The sequence below is a fragment of the Pochonia chlamydosporia genome, chromosome 5 (genome assembly GCF_001653235.2).
Source record: "Pochonia chlamydosporia 170 chromosome 5, whole genome shotgun sequence".
NCBI lineage: Eukaryota > Fungi > Ascomycota > Sordariomycetes > Hypocreales > Clavicipitaceae > Pochonia > Pochonia chlamydosporia.
Genome location: NC_035794.1, coordinates 3,827,550 through 3,854,117, shown reverse-complemented (window position 1 = coordinate 3,854,117; position 26,568 = coordinate 3,827,550). Strand labels below are relative to the sequence as shown.

Below are 26,568 nucleotides of genomic sequence, written 5' to 3'. Positions count from 1 at the left end.
TGCTCCTGCCTGCGATTGTCGCATTCGCTACTATGTCCGTCCATTGACGAGCGTTGTCACAATGACGCCCTCCTTGAGATATGAAATTGAGCACCACATCACTAGCATACGAGAAGATGACCAAGATGCGACTTTTACGGTCCGGCGAAACGGCAAGGTGTTTTACATCAATATATCGCCCTTGAATTTTGTTAATTCGCCCATCATGACAAGCCAGTATCTCTCCTATTGAGAGGTTCTCAAGTCAGGGGAGGAGGAGTTCAACGACATTTACGACACCGACGTCTATGAATGGATCATGCAGCCTTTTGAACCACTGTTTGCTGAGCTCGCGCCTTGTCCATCCACGGCCCCTAAGGAAATTCGGATCACACTGCAAGAGTATCTCTTCCCGGTGTTTTTCGTTTTTGCTCTCGATATTGTGGACGAGGAACTGTGCCCACGTCGTATCCCAGCAGATAGGTCACCTCAATGGCCATCGTTTTGTCCGATTTGATGATGATTTCCTCGATGATCTGGAGACATGGACCGCGTTTTACGATCCCGTTGGCATCGTCCTCAGCTACAAGAATCCCGAAGACACTCTCTTCAAGCCGCCAAGGAAAGTTCTTATTGACAATGGCCAAACCGAATGCTTCTTTAAACCCTGCTATAGTGTCGTACAGGCGACTGAGGAGCTCAAAGCATACAAGAAGATACATCGTTCAGACTTGAACACTAAACTGAACATCTGCCATCTCCATGGCGTTGTGATGTACGACTGCGACTTTATCCTCGGGCTGTTACTAACCCACGTAGCGTGTGATGATCGGTCATTGTCCGCGAGAGTGCACCCTGACGCTCGGATGACCCGCCGTATGCGAGCAGAAGACGGTGGATGGACCAACTGGAAACCGCTTTATCCGCACTGCACGACAACGGTATTACATGGGGAGACGTGAAGGCAGAAAACGTCTTGATTGATAGGGACAATAACGCTTGGATGGTCGATTTTGGTGGTGGTTATACTCAGGGCTGGGTTGCCAAGGAGATGGCAGGCACTATCGAAGGGGACTTGAGTGGCATGGCAAAGTTGAGGAAGTTTTTGTTTCCATCTGAAGAGGTTCAAGGTGATTTGCAAAGTAGTACTACCGTGACAGGTGTTATGTGACGAGTAATTTAGCGACTGTAGCGTCTTAAAACTCACTTGACATTGCAGAACATCCTGCGAATGAAACTATGACTTTCTGAACCTGTATCTATCATATGTTTGCAGTTACTATGCTACGGCGTATAAACTAATCTCGTGCTCCCTTGAACTCCGAACTAACAGTAAATGTCCAAAATGCGCTCAAGTTCGTTCGTAAACCAGGGGACACAGTATTCACTCCCGCGAAAGCTTGTGCCATAATCAACATTTGTTGCACCTGACACTAGTAGCCCCCTAATGCGCATCTCCCAGTGTATTTGCGCTCATATCACGGGCATGGTAGCGTCTAGTGTCCCATAAGGCAAAATGCATTTATCCCATCCTATTTACCGACACGTATTAGTCCGTAATGAAATGCGACCAGTCGCTCAATGCTTCGGTACATTCCACAGACCAAGCCTTTGTCCCTCCAAACCAGACCAACGGTTCTCGTCTCTTACCAGGGGTGTTTGCCCCAACCCACCAGGAGGGTGCCTTGCTATGCGGTAACAAGGTAAACCTTGATTGTAGTTTTTGGTTCCATGCTTCGGCTTCGTCCTTGGTTGGCTCTATACTTGTGATGTGATCTCCTTCCATCTTGTCCAACAACTTGTCAATCCACTCAACTTCCATTTCTAGAAACGTAGGCCCGTTAGCCAAAGATGTCGGTGCCTGCGGTCCGTACAAGATGAACGCGTTCGGCATGTCCGGAACCATCATGCCAAAGTATGTGCGGATGCCATCTTTCCACTTCTCCTGCAGTGTCTTGCCTTGTTTATCTACAATGTTGATGTCGTACAAACTTCCCGTAACTGAATCGTACCCCGTAGCCACAACGACTACATCCAAATGGTGCAGTGTCTCATCACCATCTGTCCCAGAGCTTGATGTGACTATCCCATTGGAAGCAAACTCTTTGATAGGCGTCTTCTGGAGATTGACGAGCGTGACGTTTTCTCCATCCATCAACTCATAGTATTTGTTTTCAATCGTGGATCTCTTCGTGCCTAAAGGTTGCACTGGCTTTGGTGGCGCCAACGTCTCCTTTTTGGCCTCGTCCGTCATTCTGGCTCGGACCTTTTCCGACCAAAAGTTGTAAAATGTTTCGTTGGCGGTTTTGTCCACCAAAATATCAATGTAATTGCCAGTAACATTCATTAAACCGCCGTGTTCCCACAGCTTTTCCATATGCGCACGATTCTGGTCTGCAGACTCCGAACTCAGGGGCTTGGCGTAGGGCAAAAAGGGGAACCCTACTTCGCCGTATTTGGACCGCGAAAAGTGAGATTCATAAGTTTTCTTTGCCTCTTTATTCTCTTCGCCTGTGATGGCGCGGTTCCTCATAGGAAATGCTATGGGTGGCGTCCGGAGAAAAACAGTGACATCGTGTCCACGACAGGCGAGATGCTCGAAAATCTGGGTGCCGGACGCGCCTTGTCCGATGATGCCTGTCTTCTTTCCTGTAAAGTTGACATCTTCTGGCCAAACTGATGGATGAATTATACGTCCGGTGAAGCTGTTTATTTTGAGAAATTGGGAATGTAGGCTTTGATCGTTGTACCCACGGCAAAGATGATGAATCTTGAACTTGCCGCCAGCCCTTTTTCCGTCGTAATTTTCCACTTTTTATCTTCTCCATCGTATCTTGCCTCTGTGACTCTTTGATTAAAGATGGCGTCCTTGCGGAGATCCCACCTTTTGTCAACGTGGCCAAAGTAGTTGCGTAGGGCCGTTGCGTCCGGGTAGAATTCGTGAAAGGAAAAGTCGTTGAAAATCTCCGGACTGCTGAATTGGTAATTTGGCATTTCTGAATCGACTTGAGCTCCAGGATACCGATTCCAATACCATACTCCACCGAAATCACTACCTGCTTCGATAATCTTGGCCGAAAACCTTCTCCGTCTCATATGATGTAGTGAGAGACATCCCGCGAACCCAGCACCAATTATTACAACGTCCACATTAATATCTGCCATAGTATATGAATGACAAAGAGTAAGGGATTGCCTACATACCTCCTCAACTGCTAGACTTTTGCGGGAGCACGGGCCATATTATAAGGCGGAACGGTCAGGCTATTGTTTACGTTGAGACAACTGATGCTCCATTTGGTTGCATTCGATCCTCAGCGGTAATGCCGCTAATGTATGCGAAAGTGCTAAGTAGTCAGCCGAGCCAATGCAATTGCTTTGGCCAGAAAGACGCACAAGCGTGGCAAGTTGGGTAGTGCCTTAGCGTGAGAGTCTTTGCGACATATTTCGGGTCTGGGTAAATTGGTTACATACCGACTTGTACTTAGGCGAGAATTGCCCCGCAAAGAACTAACTAATCCTTTGAGCCTTGTCAAATTGTTGAGGTGAAGCCATTGGAGATGTGTTCTACTTGTGGTCCTGGTCATGATAGACAGGACAAGACGTTCGATCAAGTAAACAAAGTGCGTTACACAGGCCTTATAAGGCCGGAGGATTTGTCGACTGATACAGCCAAGACTATTCTCTATGCATTAATGGAGTGTTGCGTTTTGCTGGTTCAAGCGACCTAGCTGTCAATTTATTTAATACAATATTTAATTGTTTCACATACACTCTGCGCAGGGTTCGCTCTCTGAACCTGGTACATGTGTACCATCATCTGACGCAACTGACAGCATGAAGGAGAGATGGCGTAACGGTAAGACAAGTTACCAGGTGTTATACAAGGAATGACTTTCTGTTTGAGTATAGCAAGTTTATTTTCTTGGCAAGGGGGGTGGTTGAATCGAATATATGGCAAAGAATGACCGACTACGCCGGTGCCCGCGGCATGGCGCGGCCTCCGGAACCGATTGATGTCGGTGCCTGTATGGAAGACGACTCATGCTAAGATATATGATTGTGTGATGGCGGTTTAGATGGCCTATCTACACTGATCACCCGGAACGAGACATCTATGGCAATATTTCGACTGGATGCATAAGAAGACACTGGTGGTTTTACCTCGTAATATACTCCCCATGGTAGAGCTAAAAGGGAGTAATAACCGGATTCCGGACTTTGACTACTCACACCAGCACCACTACCTGTAGTGTTACGTACATCTTGCCCAGTTTGTGTTCTGGTGGACTCTGCAGCAACCCCCGCCTTGGTGCCACATTAAACCTCGGCAATGATATGAAGCTATTGGAAGCTTGGCTCAATGTGGAACATCTTATAAGTCCACCACTGATGGGATCTGTTCAGTCCAGCGAGCCTAATACTACCATCTCCAATAGCGAGCATTACAGTAGGGCGGAGAGACCGACTGTAAAAGACCAGGATTCTTCAACATTTCGTTTATTGTGGAAGTTTTCCTACACTCTGACCAGATTACTCAGGAACCTCTCAACATGCCTCTGGAAGTAGACAAGGAATTCGCCGCTGCAGCAGCACCCGCAAAGCAGTGGCTGGATAGCCAACCTAAGATGCCATTTGGTGATGTCCAGGCACGACGAGACATATTTGGAGTATACACCAGCATGATTGATCGGACTATCCCCGATACAGTTGAGCACGACATTCTCCATGTTACCACATCGGACGGCTATCAAATTCCCGTCTGGCGGTACAAAGGGAAACAAAACAAGCATAGCCCAGAGAATCCAGGGCCAGCAGTTATTCACATGCACGCTGGAGGTTACATTTGCTGTGGTCCGGAAATCGCGGTGCCGAATCTGACTCAATTTGCGGCGCAGACAGACGTTGACTTCTTCTCAGTAAACTACCGCAAGGCACCCGAGAATAAGTTTCCAACTGCATCCGAGGACTGCTGGACAGTACTTAAATGGGTCATGGATAATGCTCAGAAGTTAGGCGTGGACAAGACTAGAGTCGCTGTCATGGGAGAGAGTGCCGGAGGAGGCTTGGCTGCAGCTTTGACAATTATGGCTCGTGATCGAAAGCTGAATCCTCCATTGGCAAGGCAGATCTTGGCATATCCAATGCTGGATGACAGGTCTACTGATAAAGTTCCGCCTGGGACCTATTCGATCTGGGATGAGATAGACACAGACACAGCCTGGGAGGCATACCTGGGACCCGGGAAACGTGGTGCGGATGAGGTCTCAGTATATGCTGCGCCGGGCAGGATGGACGACGTCACTGGGCTGCCGCCGCTGTATATGGATGTGGGACAACTCGACACGTTCTTCCATGACGATTTCAAGTATGCCAGCAAATTTGTAGCAGCTGGAATTGAAACAGAGTTTCATGTATATCCCGGCCTTCCACATGCGTATGAGGGAATGATTCGCGAGTTGCCTGTTGGGAAGCAGTTCATCGACAATCGTATGAGACAGTTGAAGATGATCTAGATCGCTGAGTGTAAATAGCAGAACGTGGTAAATATAATGATCCAGAAGCTATCAGTCAACGAGCCGCAGGACATGGACAAGTGGAAAGTGACTGAATGAACACTTGATAGCAAAATTGCTATTGTTACGAGAGCTAACAATCTAAGAGTGTACTTGACTTTGACAGAAGATAGCACGTTGCAGCCCAAAGTCTTACAACCTCTTGGTAGGCTCTTGAAAGGGCCACCCCTGAATTGAAATTGTCAACCAATTGCCATTTGCGATATCGTCCTTTTGAGCCTTTAGCTCGTCAACATCCCAATTTGCCCAAACAAGTTTTCCTTTAAGAAAACGAGCCTCGTCACTTAAAGCCCAAACAGTAAAATCACCTGGTAGCTCGGCTGCAGAAGTCGTCAGTCTCAATACTCACAATTACTATTGTTTCTAGGGTATCGAGATGGCATATGGTATAAGCCCTCAGCCTGGGAACTTACGTGTGTCAATCACCTCTGCCTTTCCGGCAACTCTGCCTACCTTTGCAGACATTTCGGTAATAACTCTTCCAGGGTGGATAGAGACAATGTGAGCATCCGGGCGCTCATGCTGGAGGTACGCAAACATTTGTGTGGCTGCAAGCTTGCTGGACGAGTATGCTGAGAAGCCTGGAAAGTACACTGGTGAGAGATGTGCAATCGCAGTACTGATATTGGCTATCGTTGGATTTGGCGATGCAACGTCCAGAAATGCCTGGGCTGTCAGAAGGCTGCCCTTGACGTTGACATCGAATGCTGAGAACCAGTCTTCAGGGGACACTGTTAGGGTGTTGCTAGCTCCTGCAAAGTATGCTGCGTTGTTGACGAGGATGTCTACCGGCCCAACGGTGTTCTTGATATGATGGAATGCATTGTCAATCTCCTTTGCACTGCTGATGTCTGCTTGCACGCAATGAACGTGAACGCTGGGTGCGGCGGCGGCTATCTCTGCTTTTCCTTGATCAAGGATATGCTTTCTTCGTCCTAGTAGCGCGATGTGAGAAGCACCTGCTTTTGCACACGACAGAGCAATTGCGAGGCCAATTCCAGATCCTCCACCAGTGATCACTACGGTCTTTTTGGCGAGTGAGAGGGAAGGTCGAGTTGGATCAATACTGGGATAAGTATCTGAGTGCCAAGTCTTTGTTGGTCCAGCTTCCATTGTAACGAGCATGAATTCAGGGTCTTAAGAAAAGTTCTGATGCTATGGTTTGCATTTCAGAATTCACGTTTGATCGGGTAGATTGCATTGCATTTATATACTCCTCGAAGCTCCCCTCACACGTCTAAATGTATTCGAACTTCTGCCAAGATGCTTTCTAACAGTCCGAATGGTGTTTCTGACCATGGTTATACAGAGTACTAATTGTAAATACTTTCTGACCATTTTGACGCCAATCACCATGTCGGAAGCGAGCCCGAGATGCGCCACTCTGACCGGCTACCGGATCTACATCATCCCAATTGCCTGATTTGTAATCTCACAACTTGACTAAAGTGGTCAGACTAGTCAGCCTATAAATCCAATGTCCCCATTACACACCTTCATTCTACAGCAGTAATGCCATTATTATCCATAGTTCACTTAGCACAACTATGGAACAGAATCTCAACCATGCTGCGGTCGCCAGAAAAGGGGATGACTGGACGCAAATTACGGATCGGAAGGCACGGAAGCGGATCCAAAATAGACTGTCACAAAGATTACATCGTAGGTTTAAGATTCTTGGATTGTTAAGCCGAAACTAACTTGCTATTGGTATGGAGGTATGAAGTATGGTCGAGGTACGAAGCAGCAAATATCAGAGGACATAGAGCCACGACAACATGGCATTGGCGAAAGTGGTGTAACAATTGGGTCCAGCAACAAGAGCTCAATCGCATATTTACCAGAAAAAGAAACAAGAGGTGATAGAAGAAGCAGCCAGTCGAAACTAAAGCCCTTTAATTCTCCCATACTCATGCAGCGGTATATTCCCGGTCCAAACGGGTCGCTGCTTGAGCGGCAGTCAACACATGCAATGGCAATCACACCATCACCACATACACCGGACATACGACACATTACACTCCCAGGTATGCGTACACTGTCGGCTCTCCTCACCAATGGGGATATTCTCAGAATTGACTGCCGCACTTTCCCTCACAAGCCTGCCATTTACGTCCCTCCTCATATTCCCACACCACCTGCTCTTGCTCCTACGACGATGCAGTCCCAAAAGCCTCACCTCCCGTACATAGACATCATTCCTTTCTCGTCTTTACGAGATAGCCTATTACGTGCTAGTGAGGTTGTCAGCACGGCGGAATTTTGGTCAGATATGGTTTCAAATGTTCGCGTTTGGGGGATGACGCCTTGGGATAGAAGGGGGTGGGAGGTTCAAGAGTCCTTTGCTATGAAATGGTGGTGGCTGATTACAGAGGAGGTTTTGGAGGAAACTAACTTTTGGAGGGTGTCGAGAGGGCAGAAGCCGTTGTTTCTTGAATCACTTATTGCAGGTGCCATGTCGAGAGTGTAAACGGCCGCGTAGAACTGTTACTTTGGTAATAGACGGAAGGTTCTAGAGGAGCAAGATTAAGGCAATTGGAACTTGAGGCCGAAGTTCTTACCTCGCCCTTGTTAGTTGTTAAAGTCGTAGATTTCTTTTACATTGCCATGTTACACAAGGTCATATAACTAACGACAAACATGTTGCATTCCTTGTTAGGATTAAAAGCGTACTCATTTGTAAATAAGGAGTATGAGACTATGTCAAGGACCTGATGTAGAGACATTAAACCTAGACAACTAGACATGGGCTGTGTTTTTCATGGACTAGATTCTGGGTTTTGACTAAAGGTTACAATATCCTTTTCCCCCCATTATGGGTTATGAGATTTCAGATGTTGCATGTAGTTTGCGCTTATTACCTATGACACATTTTGGTAGTTGAGAGCAATGTGCCAAAGTTACACGCAAAGTAGTTAGTTGTTCGCTACAATTAAAACTTGCTGGAACCGACGAATTGATAGCTGAGAGTTTATCTAGTTTGCTTGTTTATGCCAATAGACTAAAACTCATGGATACATATTTTGCCTCGTCCTTGTGATGTTAGAGAATACAGCGATTTAGGCTGTTTTGTTGCTGAGTTACACCGGATCCTGGTGCGCGAATTCGATCCCATCAGCCGGCTTTACTAATAAACACGCCCAAGATTTCAAGCCATGTTTTCCCCACACGACTATCCCAGATCCCATTTCCAAACAGACACCTGGAATGAAACGGAAGGGTCGGAAGGCTTCGCCTCTCACTGTTGCCCATCGCGACCTTCAATTTCATGGGCTAGAATGCCGTCCAGTCACTCTACGTGTAAATCACCGACGGAAAAAGCTTTGAAGCGATGCTTGAATTGCAGTTGTGAGTTCACTCCCTCACTCAAGCACAGGCTGACCAATCACTCACACACCCTCTCCTAGTGCAAAAGACGAGATGCGATAAAACACTCCCAACCTGTCTGAATTGCAATAAGAAGGGGCGTTCATGTCTAGGATACTCCTTGATATTGTCATGGCCGCGGGACAGCGACAAGCGGCGCTCAGCCCGTTCTGGTCGACAGTACTTTATCCCTGCGCGAGGCGGGCGTGCTCGATTTGTGAATTCAACGCTCAACGATGTTGAGCGAGCTCAATACCAAGGTTGTTAATTTACACTACATCTCAGCTTGTCGACCAGCCGGTATTAATGTTGCGGCTAGGACCTCTAATTCCGTATGATCGGCTGACGTTGATTCCCCTCTGGTTTCCGTCCCTTTCATCTTTACCAGTTGAGCCAAACTTAGACGCTTCCGTCGCTGCAAATCGTCAGTATCATTATCCATGTCCAGTAGCTTCCCTTGGTTGATAATGGCCAGGTTATATTCCAGTGGCTCGCCTCATATCCTCCAGCCACGATGCAGACAGCCTCTATGGCTTGCTGGTTCGACTCTCTGCTACAGACAACAGCCTATCGTCTCTTGCAGCGAGATATGCTCTCTCAGCACTCTCATATCAGAGCATGCACAGAAGCGACGGGGCAACTTGGCACCAAAATGCGGCAATTCGAGCGCTTCAAGGGGCTATTCAAGCACCGGGGGAGGCTTGCGTTATGAGAATGATGGCTGCAAGTATGCTGTTGAGTACTTTTGAAGTAAGTATGGCTATTACAGTTGAGTGTCTCCTTACCGGAAATCACAGTGAAGTTACTAAACTGTTCACTTCAGTCCATGAACTTTGACTCGTCGGATCTGAGCTGGTCCATATTCTTCTGCGGAACCAAACGAATCGCCGGCTTAGTGACGCAACAGCACGAGAGCTATGTTGGCGACGAGTCGCTGATCATGGACTGGATCTTCTATCACGATGTCATGTACAAATTTAGCATCAAGCATTGGAAAACCAAGAATGAGGATCAAATTCAATTGGCGGCGCAGGAGAAGATTATTTCCAAGGCAATCTTTTCGGCTGAAAGACAGACTGTAAGTTTATTAGCCTGCTGGCTTTCCGTAAGAACGGTGATTAATAGAGATGACTTGCATCATTTTGTAGGTGGTGCCCATCGCAGGCTGTTCGTTGGAACTTCTCGATCTACTGTGTCAGGTCATTGATGCCGTTCACGAGCGAAATAGCCCTGAACATCGATCTAAACCACATCTCAAAGTGCTTCGGTCCCTCGAAATCCGACTACATGATCTGTCGCAGCGCCAGTCAGGTGTATCGTCATCAGATTCAACGGAAAATGATAACGCCATCCACTCCGAGCAAGTTGCGGAGCTTTACCGACTCGCAGCGCTAATTTATCTGTTTCTGATTGCCAAAGGCGAATCTACCAGTTACCCAGGTGCAATCACGGCCATTACAAAAGCATTTGAGCTTCTTTCCGCGGTGGAGCATTGCGAACGCCCATGGCCATTGTTCATCATTGGGCTGGCAGCAAATACGGAGGACCAACGGCTTAGTGTTCTGCGGGTGATTGAACAGTCTCTGGCGCTGCAACCTCTCGGTGCAATGGCTTTAGCGGATAGGATGATACGAGATGCGTGGGTGCAGCAGGATCTTGATGACGGAGGATTGGACATGTTGAAGTTGTATGGGCAAGTCATTAGTCGAAATCGCGTCCCTCCTTGCTTCACATGAGGGCAGACTGATGTAATAACAAGATATAGTCGAATTTAACGTCTATTACTGATAACACAACGCTATATCTACAATCATATCTCCAACTTCTATAATGCCATCTATCACGAGAGAAGAACACCCCAAAAGGGGAAGAGATAAACAAAAGCTTGACCGAAACTTATACACGAAACAGCGACTGTAGGATGCTGTAAAGGGAAAGAAGGAAATCTCCGAACGATAGTGACCTACTCTTCGTCCTAACCGCCTACCTGCACAATATCACCAAACAGCCGCTCATGCTTCATAAGCAATCCAGAGACAGTGAGCACACCACCCCCAACAATGACCAAAATAAACGACTTTTGTATCGCCTGCGTAATGGCAAGAATAGCTTGGTCTCTCATGTCACCTGTAAGCTCTTCAAAGATTTTGCTCTTTGCGCCAGCAATGGCTGACTGAATGTCAGTGCTGGTGAACCCAGTGGTGGCAAGCACCCGAGTGAGATTTTGCGTGGCAGTAGATTGAAACACCTGGCCAGCGATGACGAGAGAGATAACCGTGCCTCCGATTTGTGCGACATTTTGTAGTGCCAGGGCGTCCCCCATGTGCTTTGGTGCCTTCAGTGTCGCGACAGCATAGCCAATTTGTAGTGTGAGACCGGAGCCAACCGCTGTAATTACAGTGAAGCCGTAAATATAGCTTGATGGAGTATCCGGATCGAGGTACGCGTAGAGTAGCGAGCCGCCAAGTATCATGAATAGCCCTGAAACGCTGAAGATTGGTGCATAATACTTGATTTTGGAGAGGAGATGCCCGGCCGAGAGGTTGAAGCACACCGTGACAATGACATACGGTAAGAGGCGGACCGCAGCTTGCAGAGCGGAGTCGTTGTGGACAAATTGGAAATAGATTGGGATGAAGTAGACAGTTACGAATAGGGATGTGATGTTTGAGGCTGTGCCAATGTAGAGGAGGACTTGGGTTCTTGATCGAAGTAGTTGGATGGGAAATGACCGCTGATCAGGTGTAGTGAAGATGGAATAGGTTTGTTGAATAGCAAAGAGAAGAAGCGTCAGGGCGAACGCGACAATAATGCCAATGGTGCGACTGTCGTCCCACGACCATTCGCCTCCGGCCATTGTAAACGCCATGCTGAAGAAGACCCAGACACCAGCGCCAAGAAACAATCCAACAAAGTCGATTCTCTTCACTCGCTGTATAAACGATCGATCAGGAATGAGACGAATAGATGGCAACCCAAAAACGTAAACGGGACCGAATGCCGCACCGATAATAAGGTTGATATAGAATGCCCATCGCCACGTAGCGCTCGACTCAACAAAGGAACCTCCAATCACTGGACCGAGCACTGCACCAATACCCCAGCAGAATCCCGTTCCCGTAATATAGAGTCCTCGCTCTTCAGGCGTAGTCAGGCTAGAGAAATAATTGAGACAGCCCATGAAGACGCCGCTGCCGCCTGCTCCGGCAATTACACGGCCAACTATCAGGGCAGCCATGTTGGGAGCTGCACCACAGAGCGCCGAACCAGCTTGAAAGAGGACCATGGATAGAGCGTACACCCACTTCATGTTGAAGGATTCGTAGAGAACGCCATTTAGTAAAATGACTGATACGGATCCGAGGGGGAATCCGGCGCCTATCCAAGCGAGCTGCTCGACGTGTCCGAATGCTTCTACCACTGAGCCTTGGACATCTGCAGCGATGGTTGTGTCCAAGCCGTAGATGAAGATAGATATGTATAGTGAGATGCAAATGACTGCCCAGCGGAGTTTATTGAAGTCGCGGGCTGGGGGCTGGGGTTTGTTTGCGATAGGGATACTGTTTTCGAGGTCGGTGTCGGCGGGAGAAGAAGTATTCGTATCGTCATGGTTGGTTACGTCTTGCCTAGATAAAGAGACAAGAGAACCAGGATGTGGTGTTGTCTGCTTTTCGAGCAGAGCTGTCATTGTCGTCTGATGGCGTAAGACTGGTTGATTCTGTAGCTGAGGTTATTCGCAGAGCTAATTACGGTAAACTTGAGTAAAAGGGATCAATATTTCTGATTTCATGCAAATATAACAACCTGTCTTTTCATGCTTTCGTTATTGCTACCCATGCGTGTCAATTTATACAGCACGCCCGGCGGAACCTAAACTATGGACTGTCTGTACGCTTGGCAACTGAAAGAACTATTTTCGTAAGATGGAATTGCTAATGCCAAAATAGATTCTTAGTAATTACGGTTATAAATGTCGCCTATATAATTCAGCCAGCCAAAATTGTTCTGTATGCGAAATTCATTCTTGTGACAAATTGCGATGTGGATGGGCAACTATTTGCGACGTGACAAAATTGGGTTGAAACTGGCAACTTTCTGCGACGGCTGGATTGGCAAGTGGGGCCACAAGAACAAGTGCCGATCAGATTGTATGACCACACTCATCACGGCATAAACTAATCTGGACTTCAATTATCGTGCGAGAGCGTCTGGTAAATCAGGGTTATTACTGACGCTTGTTGCAAGTGAATTCTACGTTTAAGCTGAACCATTATAATGACGACTATCTAGCCCTCAGAGTTAGGGTTGGCACATGACAGGGTGAGTTGGTTGGGTTAGTTACCTCGTCGGCAGTTCCATTTTGGGTATCAAATTGGTAACAGAAAATAACACAAGACAACACCCAACATGCTCGAATACCCCTAACCAAGACACGTTTCCTCAATTCCAACATTTGTTCGCCTTCAAGAATTTGATCTTAGTATCAGAAATTGACACCCGTGAGACTGCGTGCAACTTTGGCGTTGCAGTGGCGTCATTGAGCCGCCAACTGACCAACTTCCACTCATTGTTGCCTTTTGGCCTCATCAGGCAATATCAGGGTGGTCAAACCAACCTCCCTGACAATTTCAGATGTCAGCATCAAACCAATTCTTCACTGCCCAATGAATTCACTCAAACAGTACGTCACCCGGCCTCTCGCGGCACTCCGACATTCTCCTTGGCCGTCACCTACAGCAATTGCACCACGACTTGATGCTTTCTCACCAATTGAGGAAGAGAATACTCCGTATTACCACACCGACTGTTTCTATCCAGCCAAGGTTGGCCAAGTGCTCCACGGCAGATACCAGATTGCCACCAAACTCGGCTATGGGTCAAGTTCAACAGTCTGGCTAGCACGAGATCTTTACCGGTGCATTTCCCACTTCCCAATTTCTGATAGAAACTGCACGTTTTGTCTAACCGCTCCCACAATAGCTGGCGGTGGTGCCAGGAGCGATATGTTGCTCTAAAGATAAACTCTATTGAGCATCAATCACGTCGGAATGCAGCTGAAAACGAGCTTGCCATCCTCCAGCATATTTCCCAAGCAAATAAACGACATGATGGCTGGCACTTTGTCAGGAGGCTACTGGGCTCCTTCACAATCCAAGCCGCCTCTGGGAAACACATATGCTTAGTGCTTGAACCTTTGAGAGAACCATTATGGTTGTACTGCCGGAGATTTGGGAAGGGAGTCATCCCTTCCAGGCTCCTCAAGGTCATTTTGCAAATGGTTCTCCATGGAATAGACTACTTGCATTCAGAGTGTCAGATCATTCATACAGGTGCGTCTCCCACCCTCCAGGCAGCCAACAGCCCAGTTTTCCAACACATGACCAGACTTAAAGCCAGACAACATACTGGTGAAAGTTGAAGACCCAGCAATCTTAGAAAGCGCTGCCCACGACGAATATGCCAGCCCATCGCCGCAAAAGGTTACAGCTGACTGTACTATATATCTTTCCCGAAATGACTTTGGACATCTTTTAAAACCCACGGGGATGGTTCAAATCAGCGACTTTGGCCTATCGGTATCAGGCAAGACACAACAAACCGGCTGTATCCAGGCAGAGCCCTATCGGGCGCCAGAAGTCATTCTCGATGCCGGCTACTCATATAGTGCAGATATATGGAGTCTCGGTGTCTTGGTAAGACCCTAGCTGATAACTAGATACAAATTGGCAGATCGCTCACAACTTATTGTTGCAGATATGGGAGCTACTAGAAGGTAAAAGGCTGTTTAATCCAATCGATGAGAAAAACGAGGGCGAGTATAACGAAAGTCTGCACCTTGCTCAGCTCACCAAACTACTGGGACCGCCACCCCGAGCCATGCTTTCTTCGGGTCGGAGGACGGCATTGTTTTATAAGCCGAATGGTTAGTCCTCTCCTCTTGAGAGATATGAAACAAGCCTGCTAACTCCTTGCTGTAGGTGATTTGAAGCAACCTGAGCTGGTGCCTGACAATTTCGACCTCAAGAATACCGTCTCTAGTATTAGCGGTCAGGAAAAGGACAAGTTTTTAGAGTTCGCCAGAAGGATGATAAAGTGGGATCCAGAAGAGCGAAGTACAGCCAAGGAGTTGCTTAAAGATCCGTGGCTGTACGAAGACTTTCCTTCAAAGGAGTAGGGATTGAGTCAGCGTTATTCATGATACAGGACATGACTTGATTAAGTGCATATTCATCGATCATGTATCAGTATCGACGTTATACAGCAAGGAAGGAGTTTTTGAAAGCACTAATCTCAAAAGAGGCGGAAGCAGCAAAGTTCACACTCTCGGCTCAACATTAGTATTGTATATATATAGACTTTAACCATCTACAACATGTTTTTGGCCTTGAACGCATTGCTTTAAGCTCTCATTAGAGTGCTGACCCGTTTCCCCACTGTTCGCACAGGTCAAGATCGGATTGTACTTGATGTATTTAATGCGCAAACGTTGAACCAACCTTAGAGTCTGTCAACTGATGTATGATTATCTCTCTGCATCAGCAGACCGTCCCCTTTTGCTAGATTAGATGACTCAATCGTCAATTTTTGACGGAATTTGTAACCAGTTGCACTCGCAGAACACCACGCGGGTCAAGCTCCGGCTGAGAGTCTCTAGGGAAGTGCATGAAGACTGAAATGTTGTTGGTTGTTGTCTTTTTGAAACTTCGCTCAGATTGGAAAAGCCGGTTTGCGTAATCTGCTTACTCAGCGGTCTTGTACTAAGTTGTGTTTTATTGCTGAAACACCTGCGGGCAAAGTAACTCCGGTCGTTGCCTCTTTCTTCCGTCATACTTGTAAACATGGTCAGTCAAGGCATCCCGAATCTCAATGGGGAATCTGTTGTTCAGCCACAATTAATCAGTCTTGGCAGCACTGGATTTACATTCAAGATAAATCGATTCATTGTCGCCAAGAGGGCTCGTCCAGGTCGGGCAGAAAAGCTTGCAATTGAACAGAGTATCTTCGCCATGTTCAATCAACGCCCTCCATCGCCATACATTATTCGCAGCTTCTACCACATTGATGAAGTGATATTTTTGGAAGCAGCTGAACAAGCAAATCTCCAGTCACTGCTACGACAAGGTCAAATTCGAGACTCATCGCACCATAAAGTGCTGCAAGTCACCAAGTTACAGCCTCTTGAACATTGCTTCATATGGATGAAGCAGATAATTTCCGCCTGCAGCTGGATGGAAAAACTTGGGCTGACCCATTGTGATATCCGTCCAGGCAACGTTCTGCTGTTTCATTCGGGCCTGGTAAAGTTGGCGGATTTCGACCGCACCATCAAAGTGAGCGACGACCTCTTGGCTGGAACAGAGCCTTTCGCAAGGCTCCTTGGGCCAGAAGGTGGTGAAGATCGTGGAACTTACGGGCAGGCTGGTGCTCGAACCGAGCAATTTGCCCTGGGGTCGGTCTTTTACTGTCTAACAAGAGGGTTGGAGCCCTATGAAGAAGAATGGCATGGACGGGATAATGGTCTTATCCGGATGAAGAAGCTTCAGGACATGCATTTTCCACCTATCGGAAATTTGAGATGCGATGACATAATTAGCAAATGCTGGCACGGGCAGTATGAATCCATTGCCCATCTCCTTGCTGATATCACTGCTTCAGACGAGGACAGCTGGGAAGTTGAGCCCGACGAAGACCTCTCACGAATCAACGAAATGGAGAATGAGTGCAAAAGGCTTGTTGAAGGCGGCATTTTGGAACAGTTGGTGCCTAAGGAGATGCGGCAATGACCAAATCAAATGCACAGACGGGTGCCCATCAAGAGCATTTCGGTCTGGCCACAATGTGATAACTGGTCAAATATTGAAATGAGTGTATATTGAAGGCTGGCTTATGATCATGAGAAATTTACGCTTCATGATCAGCCTTCCTCCAAGAAGCCTTGTGTTGTGATCAAGCCACTTGTTCCTACGATCTTCCCACATCCGTTACACGATGCTTTGGAGAGACTTAGGTCAATGACATTGAAGTCATTGATACGAGCAGTCCTGAGAGATGTGAACCTAGCAAAAACTGCTCAAGATAGACGGTTTGATAGTAATTGGGGACTACAGCTACTCCGGCCTGTCCCTTTGCGCTACGGATAACCACCCAGTTAAGATAACTTCTCTCATTGTCTCTCTAGAGATATAAGTCCGTCAAAGGCCCCTGCCAATCACTCTCCAGCCACGGCAAATTCCACTGCAGCTTTGGCATGGACAATTCCAGTGTCAATAATGGGTACAGTGCTATCTTCCTGTTTCACGAGCAGCCCAAACTCAGTACATCCAAGTATAATCGCCTGACATCCCTTGGTAACGAGATCCTCAATAGCCTCCTTGAACTGCTGCCTAGTCTCGGGCCGGAAGACACCCTTCGCAAGCTCGTTCTGAAGCGCACCCTGGATAATCGCCTGATCCTTTTCGTCTGGGACCATAGCGGTAATGTTGTACTTTTGCTTTAGTCTCCCAACAAAGTAAGATCCAGTCATAGTGTACTGGCTCCCAAGGAGGCCCACGGTACCGAAGCCACGATCCGACGCTATTTTTGCTGCTGCATCAACGATGTGAAGCATTGGCAGAGGTGCGTGCTCCGTAACATATGCGTCAGCAATATGGACCGTGTTGCAGGCCATTAGAAAGAATTCTGCTCCCGCTGCTTTCAGTTTGGTGGCTTCTGCGACGAGCAACTTGCCAACATCGTCCCACTTTCCTTCCTCTTCTAACTTGTCAATGAGTGCGAGATTCGGTTGGGTGATGACAAGGGTTGGCGATTCTAAGCCGGGGGCTTTTGTGTATTCCTTGTAGTATTCGTTTATGGTCCTGTAATAGTTTATCGTGCTGGGCCAAGCCATGCCGCCGATGATGCCGATCGTTTTCATTGTGATGTCTTGGCTTCAAATGAGGGGTGAAACACAAGAGGGAAAGCAGAACAGAATGCAAGGAGGAAGAGTTGCAAGATTGTATGCACAACAAGATGTAAGAGGAAGGATTGGATACCAACAGATGGTTTAAAATCTAAAACTCTAGTTATGCTGAGCCACTGGACCATTGCTGACATACGAAGGGCGTGGGCGTGGAGTGGAGGTTGTATGTAAATCTTGGAGGCGGCTTACAGACGGTTTCCTCAGAGAGACTTCCGCCGAAATAGACAGCTCAACATCGACCGACAGATATAATAAGTGTATTTAGTAGCAAGTGGCAGTAATTGGGACGGTAAAAGTTAAATGTGTAAGAAAACCAAGAGTATGGTCAGGAGTGCGACCAGCAGACACAATCCCGTAGTCTTTCCGGAGCAGGTTATCATTAAACAGTACATTAACATTCTTAACATGGCCGGTTCCAAGTTCGACTAAGGTTAAATCCCTCTCGTAAGGTACTTAGGCTAGAACTGTATACATGCCTGAGTTGCTGCCACCGGAAGGTGATGTTGGCGTGAAGAAATCGCGTAAAACCGCCAGTATACGTAAGAAGAACATGGAACAGCGACCTGAGAATTGATACAATACAACTGCACGTGTGAATATCCCATAAGAATTAATCTTGATTTCTAAGTCTACCTTCGTTTCCTATGTGAGTCGCAATATGTTTTCCGAAACACCTTGCACCACCAGAACTACAGGGTAAACCACGACAAACGTGAGCGAAGAACTGGCAAGTATTTGCGATCCAATGTTGGTGGCGCACCATGCCTCTTCAGCGATTAGCTCAAGTTTCAACAAGTCCATCGCAAAAAGTTGCCAAAGCTAAGACAAGTGACCAAGACCCAGACGCCATGGCTGACAAACATGCGGCAGCGCAAAAAGTTCCCCAAATTACCGCGCTGAGTGAACTATGTAGTTAGTAATCCATTCGGATTTGTCGTCAACATGAATAGGAAATCATCGTTATCGGCCGATGAATATATAATAAAAGTCCCAGCTCACTGTTAACAAAGTAATGTGAACTAGGATAGCAACAGCCTTGGTTCCAATCAATACACCATTCTATTAATCCTACTCATCCCCAACATGAAGCTGTACATTGCCTACGATACCTGCTCTCGTGCCGCTCAACTCGTGGCGAACGAGCTCGCTCTCGAACCTGAGCTTGTGCACTTCGACGTTTTTGGCAAAACAACCTCAAATGGCGAGGATTTCGCCGCCGTCAACCCACTACTTTACGTACCAGCACTTAAACTAGACAAAGACGACGGTGTGATCTCAGAAACCATCATTATTGCATCGTTTCTGGCAGATCAGTACCCGGAAGCCGGTCTCATCCCTCTACCGGGAACACTAGACCGTGTTAAAATGGACCAGTTTCTTGTTTTTGTCGCGACTGAGATTGCGCAGAAACACATCCCTTTGATGCGCAAGCTCATGACTGAGCAAGGCATCGAGTTTAACAGTCGCAAGTTGCTGATGGCATATGGGCGCTTGGATGACCGACTCGCTGATGGCCGACCATACCTTTTCGGCGAGAAACTCACCGTGGCTGATGCTTATGTGTGGGCTACCCTTTGGAACAGCCGCTCTGGCGTCAATATTGACCATCTGAAGAATCTGGCTGCTTGGAAGGACAGGATTGATGCACGCCCCTCTGCAACCAAGGCTATCCGGGAGGAGGCTGAGATTGTGGCATTCCACAAGGCACAGATGGAAGCTGTTAAAGTGTGAATCTAATTATGCGCTCTAGGGTTTAGAAATTCCGGCAGTTTTCACGTGTATAATTATTGGTTTGGCTGTTTGGCTCATGGACTGTCTGGGAGGCAACGCATATAGAATTGATACATGAAGCTGTTCTTCGCAACACACTCATCTGTTTGGCCGACTCCCGTGTATTTACTACCTCTTCTTAGCACTTACTCTCATGAAATTATTTTTAATGACGCCCCAAAAGACTGGAACTTGAATACTGAAACAATCGGCGACCAAAGCCGATGCAATTCGCCTTCCTGATTGGCACTCGTCAAACGTTGCCTCCATATTTCCCCCACAAAAGAGGTAAGTAATCTACGATTCACAAAAGAAAAAGGGATATGTCAGAATCGACTATCTATACTTTTAGATATTTGTGTATAGTCCCGAGTCGTGACGTTCTCGACCTCCTGGTGGCTAAGACACCAGGCGGGCCAAAACATGTTGGCGCAAGTCGATCTGCCGTAGACCCCGGCAACTCCTGGGATATTTGAGACCTCATTCCTGGCATCGAGAGAAGTATGTCTCTCATATAGTATATGAATTCCGCGCTGTGAATCGTAGAGTTTTCATTGCTCCATTCAGAGAGCTCTCACGTGTCACTATGAGACATCTTGACCCCTTTCCGTTCTTCCCCGCCAAAGTTTCCTCAAAAGGTTGTAAATTGGTGGAAAGTTCCGTTCCATGTTCGCGATGTTAAGTCAACGGTTACAGGAGGTGTGTAACGGGTTTGAAGCCACAACACTACTGTGCCTGTGAAACGGTCATTTTATGATGGTTACCAGAACCTCAACTGCGCATTCTTCAAGTGTTAGGGTTAACATACCAGAGTTAAACAGGTTCCGTGCCAATGGTTCCTGTTGAAGGTGAAGGATACAACTATCTCAAAGTATATAATGGGAGAAAAGCCTGTCAACAAGGACGTGAAGACGAAAATCAATTTCACCCACCACACATTACCAATTACACGAGCATAACAAACTCACCTCTTCAATATGCAATTCAAACTTCTCTTCGCTTCGATTGCCCTCTTGGCAACCACAGTCCTGTCCACCACCGTTGAAGACAAGTGTGGCGCCCTGGGTGTCACGGACGTCGATATATCTATCCTCCCCACTGAGGTCGACCCAAACAACATCCGTGAATGCAAGGAGCACCCTGCTGCGTTGAGCCTTAATCCGGTTTCGAAGCGCAGTTGCTGGTACGGCGCTAATATCGGTTGCCAAGCCGGCTACTGCTGGAGGCGATGCGTCGCCCTCGTCGATCCCATCGTCGGTGGCATTCTCGACCCCCTTCTTGACCTCAGCGGCGGCGGTTGGTGCTGGATGGCTGAGAACCGGGGATATGGTAACTGGCTGACATGCAACTCGGACAGCGATTGTACGGGTGCCTTGACTGCCCTGACCACTGGTTGTGGTCAAGGGGACTGCTACGCATGTGGTTGCGGTTGCTGAGCCCCAAGACGCGGGAAATGAATAGTCTTGCATGCAGCGAGCTGTCAACTCTTACTGGTTGACCAGGAAATATGGATAACTTGAATGGCTATACTTTGGATAATCAATATCAATGTGATTTTATTACAGTCTTGGCTACTGATGGAAGAAAAGTTGTCGATCTACGTATCCAAGCCAAGACAGTGTTTGAAACTGAGTGGAAATAGTAGGGAGTAAAGTATCATGTACAAAATTCTAAAGAGACACTACTGTTCAGATGATGGAAGAGGCTTTCCCAGACCAAGTCTCTCCAACGTGCTAGGGAATGTCTTGGGATCCGCCGCGTTCGCATCCACAACATATGTCTTGGGCGTCTTATCCACAAGCAAACGAATGAGATCCGGTCTCATGTAGTGACCACCCTGTTTATTCAGCTTTGTGTTAGCTCTTATTCACCAACTCAACAGGTAGGGCAACATACAAAGTCAGCCAGACGCTTGGTCAACAAGTTTTCATCTAAGTCGATATCGACCAACACAAGACCGTCAAAAGTTCTTGCGGGGTCGTCCACGGCACGGAACCCATCGGGGCGATAGATTCTAGAAAAGCCGTTGCCAATGACTGCGGCCTCTGCGTCAAGCGCTGCCTCGTCGTTTTGTAGACGGGCAGGCAGATTCATGCGGGCACCCTCACGAGTCACGACTTGCGTGGGTGCCAAGGTCCATGTCCCGGTTTCATATGCGTACGCAGGTGTTACCAGCTCGGATTGAACGTCGGAAATGTTGGTGTATGGGTCTGGATATTTGAGAGTCGAGGCGGGAGGGTAGACAGGCCAGGCGGCGACGTGGACTTGCTCGAACTGAGTGCAGCTGAGAGCCTTGAGGAATGGATTCATCTGAAAGCGTTAGTTGAATCGTATGAACTGATGGTATGTGAGGGTGAATTACATTTTCCCAGCAGTTCAGGTGACCGAGAGCGCCAATTTCCGTCTCGACAACCGTATCAAGCGAGTCGCCGGTTCCCTCACCAAACACTAGTCGTTCTACGTGCGTGGGCTTGATCTTGCGACGGTGGTTGATGACGGTGCCAGTTGGGTCGATGATGACTTGCGCCATGTACAGGCTATTGCCGTCAATCTCAGAGTATCCTAGCGAGACATAGATCTGGGCGGATTTGGCGGCCTCTCGAATGCGTCGCATTTCGTCCGAATCTGGTCGAAGACTGTTCTGGTGATATTGCTTCAGCAGTGGCAGTGAGTCCTGGTAGTTGACACGCCATTGCCAATAAGGATATCTTGAGACGAGTTAGTACCGTTGTGTGTTATTTTGAGAAAACTCTACGCCAGTCATACCCAGGAATCCCTGTAGTTTGTTAGCATTGGCAGTACCTGATCAGGTGTGGGAGAACTTACAAGTCTCAGGAAAAGCAATAAGCTTACAGCCTTTCTCGCCGGCTTCGGTAATCAGGTCAATGGTCTTCTTAACAGACTTTTCAAGGTCAAACCACCCAGGCTCAGCCTGCACGCAAGCAGCCTTGTACTGACGAATTGTGGCAACCATGGTGATGTCGTTTGATAGAGTCGGAGTTGGGAGACTTGTGTGAGAGCTGTTATGGTGTTATAGAGCAAAGAAAGCTTTGGTGCTTCAGGAATTTGCAATACGGTCTCCGATGGCTTATTATAGTCTTCGTCGGGATTACGTGTATGTAGACTCTCTTAATGGCGTGATACGGACTGGCGGCCATCCGGGCAGGTCTTTCGGTAGGCGGAGTTGCTTCGGGGTCTGGGCACGTCATGCCAACTGAATTATATCCCTAGTCGGCTATATGTGAACCAAGGTTGGATCACAGAGTTGATTGTATTCTGACAAGGCACGTCAGGGAGGTTGCTACTACAGGGATCCTAGATGGCATAGATGCGGGCCGAGCCAGTGGCTTCTGGGCTTGATGAACCAGGGTTGCGGGGAATAATGTGTATCTCAAAACCTCAGGCACCTCCCGATGGACGAAATCATGCCACTTTCAAGATGCAGACGCCAAGATGTAGATGCAGTGAGTAATGAACCATGTTACGGTTAAGTGGAGAGGCTCACCATCTGCGCATGACACGGGAAGAGGCAGGCCGGAGAACGTTCGGGAACAGCGGGCGCAACATTCAATATGGGGTGTCTTACAATGCCGAGTTTGAAAGCTGTCACTAATATCATAATGCATAGTTGTGATGTTCGGATGTGCCGTCATCTACTCAATTCCTCGCTAGATTGAAGAGGCGTTGTCGAGAGAACTCGGCTGAGAAACTGCTGTCTGACTTACCCTTGCTAAGCAATTTCACAAACTCTAACACACCATAATATTCTTTTAAGCCCTTAGAGTTAGCCAATGTTTCGTTCTGGTTATGTCGGGCTTCGGAGAGTAGAAGGCCACTAGGATGTCTTCTTGTAGCCCGCTCGGTGAATGAATGACAAACCAAGCCTGAATGAATACACAGTATATTAAGATGCTTTGAAGCATCATATGTGGGTAATATCATTCATTTCAGCCCCCCTTTTCTCAATTATGATCTCCCGATGAGTCGTCGCATACCCGGTCAGGAGAAAATACCAACAATTCTACCATTTCGACAGACCAACTCAGGCCGATTCCTCGGTATATTTGTTTTGCAGCGGAATTTTGGTAAACTCAAATTAACGTACCTTGCCACGGTCTTAAGGGCAACTGTGGTAATTTTGGACAAACAATTACAAAAGTTGTATTCCGCCATTGGGGATATATGTCAGCCGCGAAGTATAATCCCCCCCTTCCCCCATGGAAGCAGGAATTAGACGGGTACCACGGACACAATGGCCCCAGTGTTATGCTAAATATACCCAGGCCCTTGAAGTCTCCTTCTCCCGCCTTTCCTGCGGACTAGTGCGCGGACTAGCGCGCGCCACGGGGATTGAGTTCGTTGAGGAGTAACTGTTGTCGTGTGCAACTTAACCGCTGATAATGCCACTCGTTTCCACAATTGGACAGCCAAGCTGACCAAACCTTTGGAATCATTACATTTAAATGACGTCTCAAGTTTGATATGTAGCAAATGGAGTTTAGGCAAACATTCCCCCAATTGGTGGCATCCGGGCGGCGTAACATTTGGACCATATCTTACAAGATTTGAACCCCGCTGCTATGCGAGGCGTTTTGGTTTTGTATTTGTAACTGGACCACAGCATAGACAGCAATATTTTGTATATATACGTGATGTATCGTCAATAAATTAACTTCCATGATCATTATCCCACAACATCAAAGTCCACCACTATTCTACAACTCATGGCTACTACCCAGATGACCCAGATGAAGACCGTCTCCGTCGCCGACGGCACCAAGGTTTTCTACCGAGAGCAGAGTAATAATACATCTGCACCGATTTTTCTCCTCCTTCATGGATTTCCATCATCTTCACATCAATACCGCAACCTCATCCCTCTACTGGCACAAAAGTACCGAGTCATCGCTCCAGACTTGCCGGGCTTTGGATTTACTGAGCCAGCCGCCGGGTACAAGTATACCTTCGAGGACCTCGCCAAAACAATTGGCCAATTTGTGGATGCCCTTGAAATTTCCAAATTCAGCCTATACATCTTTGACTATGGTGCTCCAGTCGGCCTGCGTCTGGCCCTGACGCGCCCCAATGCGGCTCAAGCCATCGTCACACAAAATGGAAATGCATATGTCGAAGGGTTTGGAGACGTTTGGGGTCCGATTCAACAACTCTGGGCTGGTGGCAACTCCAGCGCCGATCGAGCTGCTGTTGCGAAAGCTATGCTGAACGAAGATATTACGAAGTTCCAGTATCTCAATGGAACTCCCGACCCTAATACTATCGCACCGGAGTCGTACACTCTTGATTACGCGTTGCTCTCAAGACCTGGTAATCAGGAGATACAACTCGACTTGTTTAATGACTACCAGTATAATGTGCAAATGTATGAGAAGTTTCAGGGATACTTTCGTGAGTCTCAGGTGCCGCTGCTGGCGATTTGGGGGAAGAATGATGTCTTTTTCATCCCTCCTGGCGCAGAAGCATTTAAGAAGGACCTGCCCCGGGCACAGGTGGAATTAATTGACGCTGGCCATTTTGCGGTTGAGAGTCACACGGAGATGATTGCGGAGAAGATTCTGGCCTTTTTGAAGTAGATAAATAGGATTTAGTTGGTCAATTTGAAAGCAATTTATGTTTAACTTTTGGCAACTATGGCGCTTTTGACAACACAGAGAACATCAGAGTATATGGGATGGATTAAGCTGGTGTTTGAATAGGCTGTATGTCTGGTAGCCATTTGGCATTTATTCGTGTTGCTCAGCGACTGCCAGCGGCTCCAACACGAGCAACACCACATTCAATTATTGCACTGCAGATATATTTGTTGAGACACTGGACAACTATGTACGATTTTAAGATGGATGGTGATTTACTAACCAACTATAGAGGCCTAGACATACCGGGATCAAACATTGTTCCTCATCATGCGTTAATAACCTTGCTCAAAATCCCGGAATCAGTATCATAAATCCACCCAGTAATACGAATACGTTTCATCAACAGAGGATGTTTCCGCATGTACTCAACCGCCTGCTCAAGAGACTTTTCCAAATTATCAATGCCAAGAATAGGAAACTTGTCCACGTCTTCAGACTCTGTTAAGCCCAAATTCTTCTTGATAATGCTATGGCCGGCCTCAGTAGAGACTCCAATCAAACCACAATCGGTGTGCTTGATGATGTAAATATCCTCTGCACCCAGGACGTGTGTCGTCAGTAACACGGAGCGGGCAGCATCTTCAGCGTATGCGCCTGCATTGCGGATTACGGTAGCCTCGCCGACTTTGAAGCCACAAAAGGCGATGGGATCGAGACGACAATCCATGCATGTGACTATCATTCAGTTAGACACGACAACAATGGAATGTGAAAGCAAACCATGCGCCTGTAGGTCTTTAATTTAGTGGGCATCTTGTCACTCACTGATGACGACTTTGCGGGCAGGATGTATATCCAAGCCATCGCTATTGAAAGTGCCGGCGAACTTTTTGTTATTTTCGATGACCACTTTATCAAGCTCTGAACCCATTGTAGAATGAACAAGCGAGGCTCGATTAGCTGGTGGCAGATGTGAAGAAGCTTGGAGCCCTTTGGTGGCGGTTCTGAGGAATTAGGATTTGAGGGCGACTCTTTTGCGGTGATATTGTATATCCGTTGAATACGGAATGATCTCGAAGGGAAAGCAGTGTCTTAAATATAATTGACTGCTATGCTGTGTGGTGTTTTGTGGAATGTGTTGACTTTACAAATTAAGGACCGCAGGAGGATTGTCAGCTTTTGCTTCAGGGAACCTTTTCTATACATACATGCAAGAGGATATGAGAGAGATTGCTTTGTCAACCAAGCGAATGGAGTAGCTGGTGATTTGATGTCCCTCCTCGGATCGAGTTCATACAGCATGGTGATTCCATGAAGCTGTGGA

At 47.3% G+C, this 26,568-nt stretch overlaps 12 protein-coding genes across 12 annotated transcripts; 6 read left to right on the top strand and 6 right to left on the bottom strand.

The window, feature by feature from the left end:
* Nucleotides 1-1,528: 1,528 nt before the first annotated feature.
* VFPPC_06464 (FAD dependent oxidoreductase) lies at nt 1,529-3,144 on the bottom strand (the record flags this gene model as incomplete). Its single annotated transcript, XM_018285494.1, has 2 exons — nt 1,529-2,655; nt 2,730-3,144. The coding sequence occupies 2 exons, from the start codon at nt 3,142-3,144 to the stop codon at nt 1,529-1,531; spliced, it is 1,542 nt and encodes a 513-aa protein (XP_018142662.1).
* A 1,388-nt stretch (nt 3,145-4,532) lies between these two features.
* Nucleotides 4,533-5,495, top strand: VFPPC_06463 (FAD binding domain-containing protein; the record flags this gene model as incomplete). Its single annotated transcript, XM_018285493.1, has 1 exon — nt 4,533-5,495. The coding sequence occupies one exon, from the start codon at nt 4,533-4,535 to the stop codon at nt 5,493-5,495; it is 963 nt and encodes a 320-aa protein (XP_018142661.1).
* Nucleotides 5,496-5,687: 192 nt separating this feature from the next.
* Nucleotides 5,688-6,668, bottom strand: VFPPC_06462 (short-chain dehydrogenase; the record flags this gene model as incomplete). Its single annotated transcript, XM_018285492.1, has 2 exons — nt 5,688-5,875; nt 5,969-6,668. 2 exons carry the CDS (start codon nt 6,666-6,668, stop codon nt 5,688-5,690), a joined length of 888 nt encoding a protein of 295 aa, XP_018142660.1.
* A 2,871-nt stretch (nt 6,669-9,539) lies between these two features.
* Nucleotides 9,540-10,657, top strand: VFPPC_06460 (fungal specific transcription factor domain-containing protein; the record flags this gene model as incomplete). Its single annotated transcript, XM_018285490.1, has 3 exons — nt 9,540-9,671; nt 9,745-9,999; nt 10,070-10,657. 3 exons carry the CDS (start codon nt 9,540-9,542, stop codon nt 10,655-10,657), a joined length of 975 nt encoding a protein of 324 aa, XP_018142658.1.
* Nucleotides 10,658-10,896: 239 nt separating this feature from the next.
* On the bottom strand, nt 10,897-12,609 carry VFPPC_06459 (MFS transporter; the record flags this gene model as incomplete). Its single annotated transcript, XM_018285489.1, has 1 exon — nt 10,897-12,609. The coding sequence occupies one exon, from the start codon at nt 12,607-12,609 to the stop codon at nt 10,897-10,899; it is 1,713 nt and encodes a 570-aa protein (XP_018142657.1).
* A 1,858-nt stretch (nt 12,610-14,467) lies between these two features.
* Nucleotides 14,468-15,096, top strand: VFPPC_06457 (CMGC/DYRK protein kinase; the record flags this gene model as incomplete). Its single annotated transcript, XM_018285487.1, has 3 exons — nt 14,468-14,614; nt 14,676-14,844; nt 14,900-15,096. The coding sequence occupies 3 exons, from the start codon at nt 14,468-14,470 to the stop codon at nt 15,094-15,096; spliced, it is 513 nt and encodes a 170-aa protein (XP_018142655.1).
* Nucleotides 15,097-15,760: 664 nt separating this feature from the next.
* Nucleotides 15,761-16,705, top strand: VFPPC_06456 (protein kinase, catalytic domain-containing protein; the record flags this gene model as incomplete). Its single annotated transcript, XM_018285486.1, has 1 exon — nt 15,761-16,705. The coding sequence occupies one exon, from the start codon at nt 15,761-15,763 to the stop codon at nt 16,703-16,705; it is 945 nt and encodes a 314-aa protein (XP_018142654.1).
* Nucleotides 16,706-17,130: 425 nt separating this feature from the next.
* VFPPC_06455 (aspartate racemase) lies at nt 17,131-17,835 on the bottom strand (the record flags this gene model as incomplete). The annotated part of the gene is made up of 1 exon (XM_018285485.1): nt 17,131-17,835. One exon carries the CDS (start codon nt 17,833-17,835, stop codon nt 17,131-17,133), a length of 705 nt encoding a protein of 234 aa, XP_018142653.1.
* Nucleotides 17,836-18,963: 1,128 nt separating this feature from the next.
* VFPPC_06454 (hypothetical protein) lies at nt 18,964-19,611 on the top strand (the record flags this gene model as incomplete). The annotated part of the gene is made up of 1 exon (XM_018285484.1): nt 18,964-19,611. One exon carries the CDS (start codon nt 18,964-18,966, stop codon nt 19,609-19,611), a length of 648 nt encoding a protein of 215 aa, XP_018142652.1.
* Nucleotides 19,612-20,588: 977 nt separating this feature from the next.
* Nucleotides 20,589-22,624, bottom strand: VFPPC_06453 (cyanide hydratase/nitrilase; the record flags this gene model as incomplete). The annotated part of the gene is made up of 6 exons (XM_022428511.1): nt 20,589-21,039; nt 21,381-21,487; nt 21,547-21,960; nt 22,013-22,358; nt 22,417-22,426; nt 22,477-22,624. The coding sequence occupies 6 exons, from the start codon at nt 22,622-22,624 to the stop codon at nt 20,589-20,591; spliced, it is 1,476 nt and encodes a 491-aa protein (XP_022284327.1).
* Nucleotides 22,625-24,374: 1,750 nt separating this feature from the next.
* Nucleotides 24,375-25,241, top strand: VFPPC_06452 (hydrolase-like protein; the record flags this gene model as incomplete). Its single annotated transcript, XM_018285482.1, has 1 exon — nt 24,375-25,241. The coding sequence occupies one exon, from the start codon at nt 24,375-24,377 to the stop codon at nt 25,239-25,241; it is 867 nt and encodes a 288-aa protein (XP_018142649.1).
* Nucleotides 25,242-25,569: 328 nt separating this feature from the next.
* Nucleotides 25,570-26,175, bottom strand: VFPPC_06451 (carbonic anhydrase domain-containing protein; the record flags this gene model as incomplete). Its single annotated transcript, XM_018285481.1, has 2 exons — nt 25,570-25,979; nt 26,070-26,175. 2 exons carry the CDS (start codon nt 26,173-26,175, stop codon nt 25,570-25,572), a joined length of 516 nt encoding a protein of 171 aa, XP_018142648.1.
* Nucleotides 26,176-26,568: the final 393 nt, after the last annotated feature.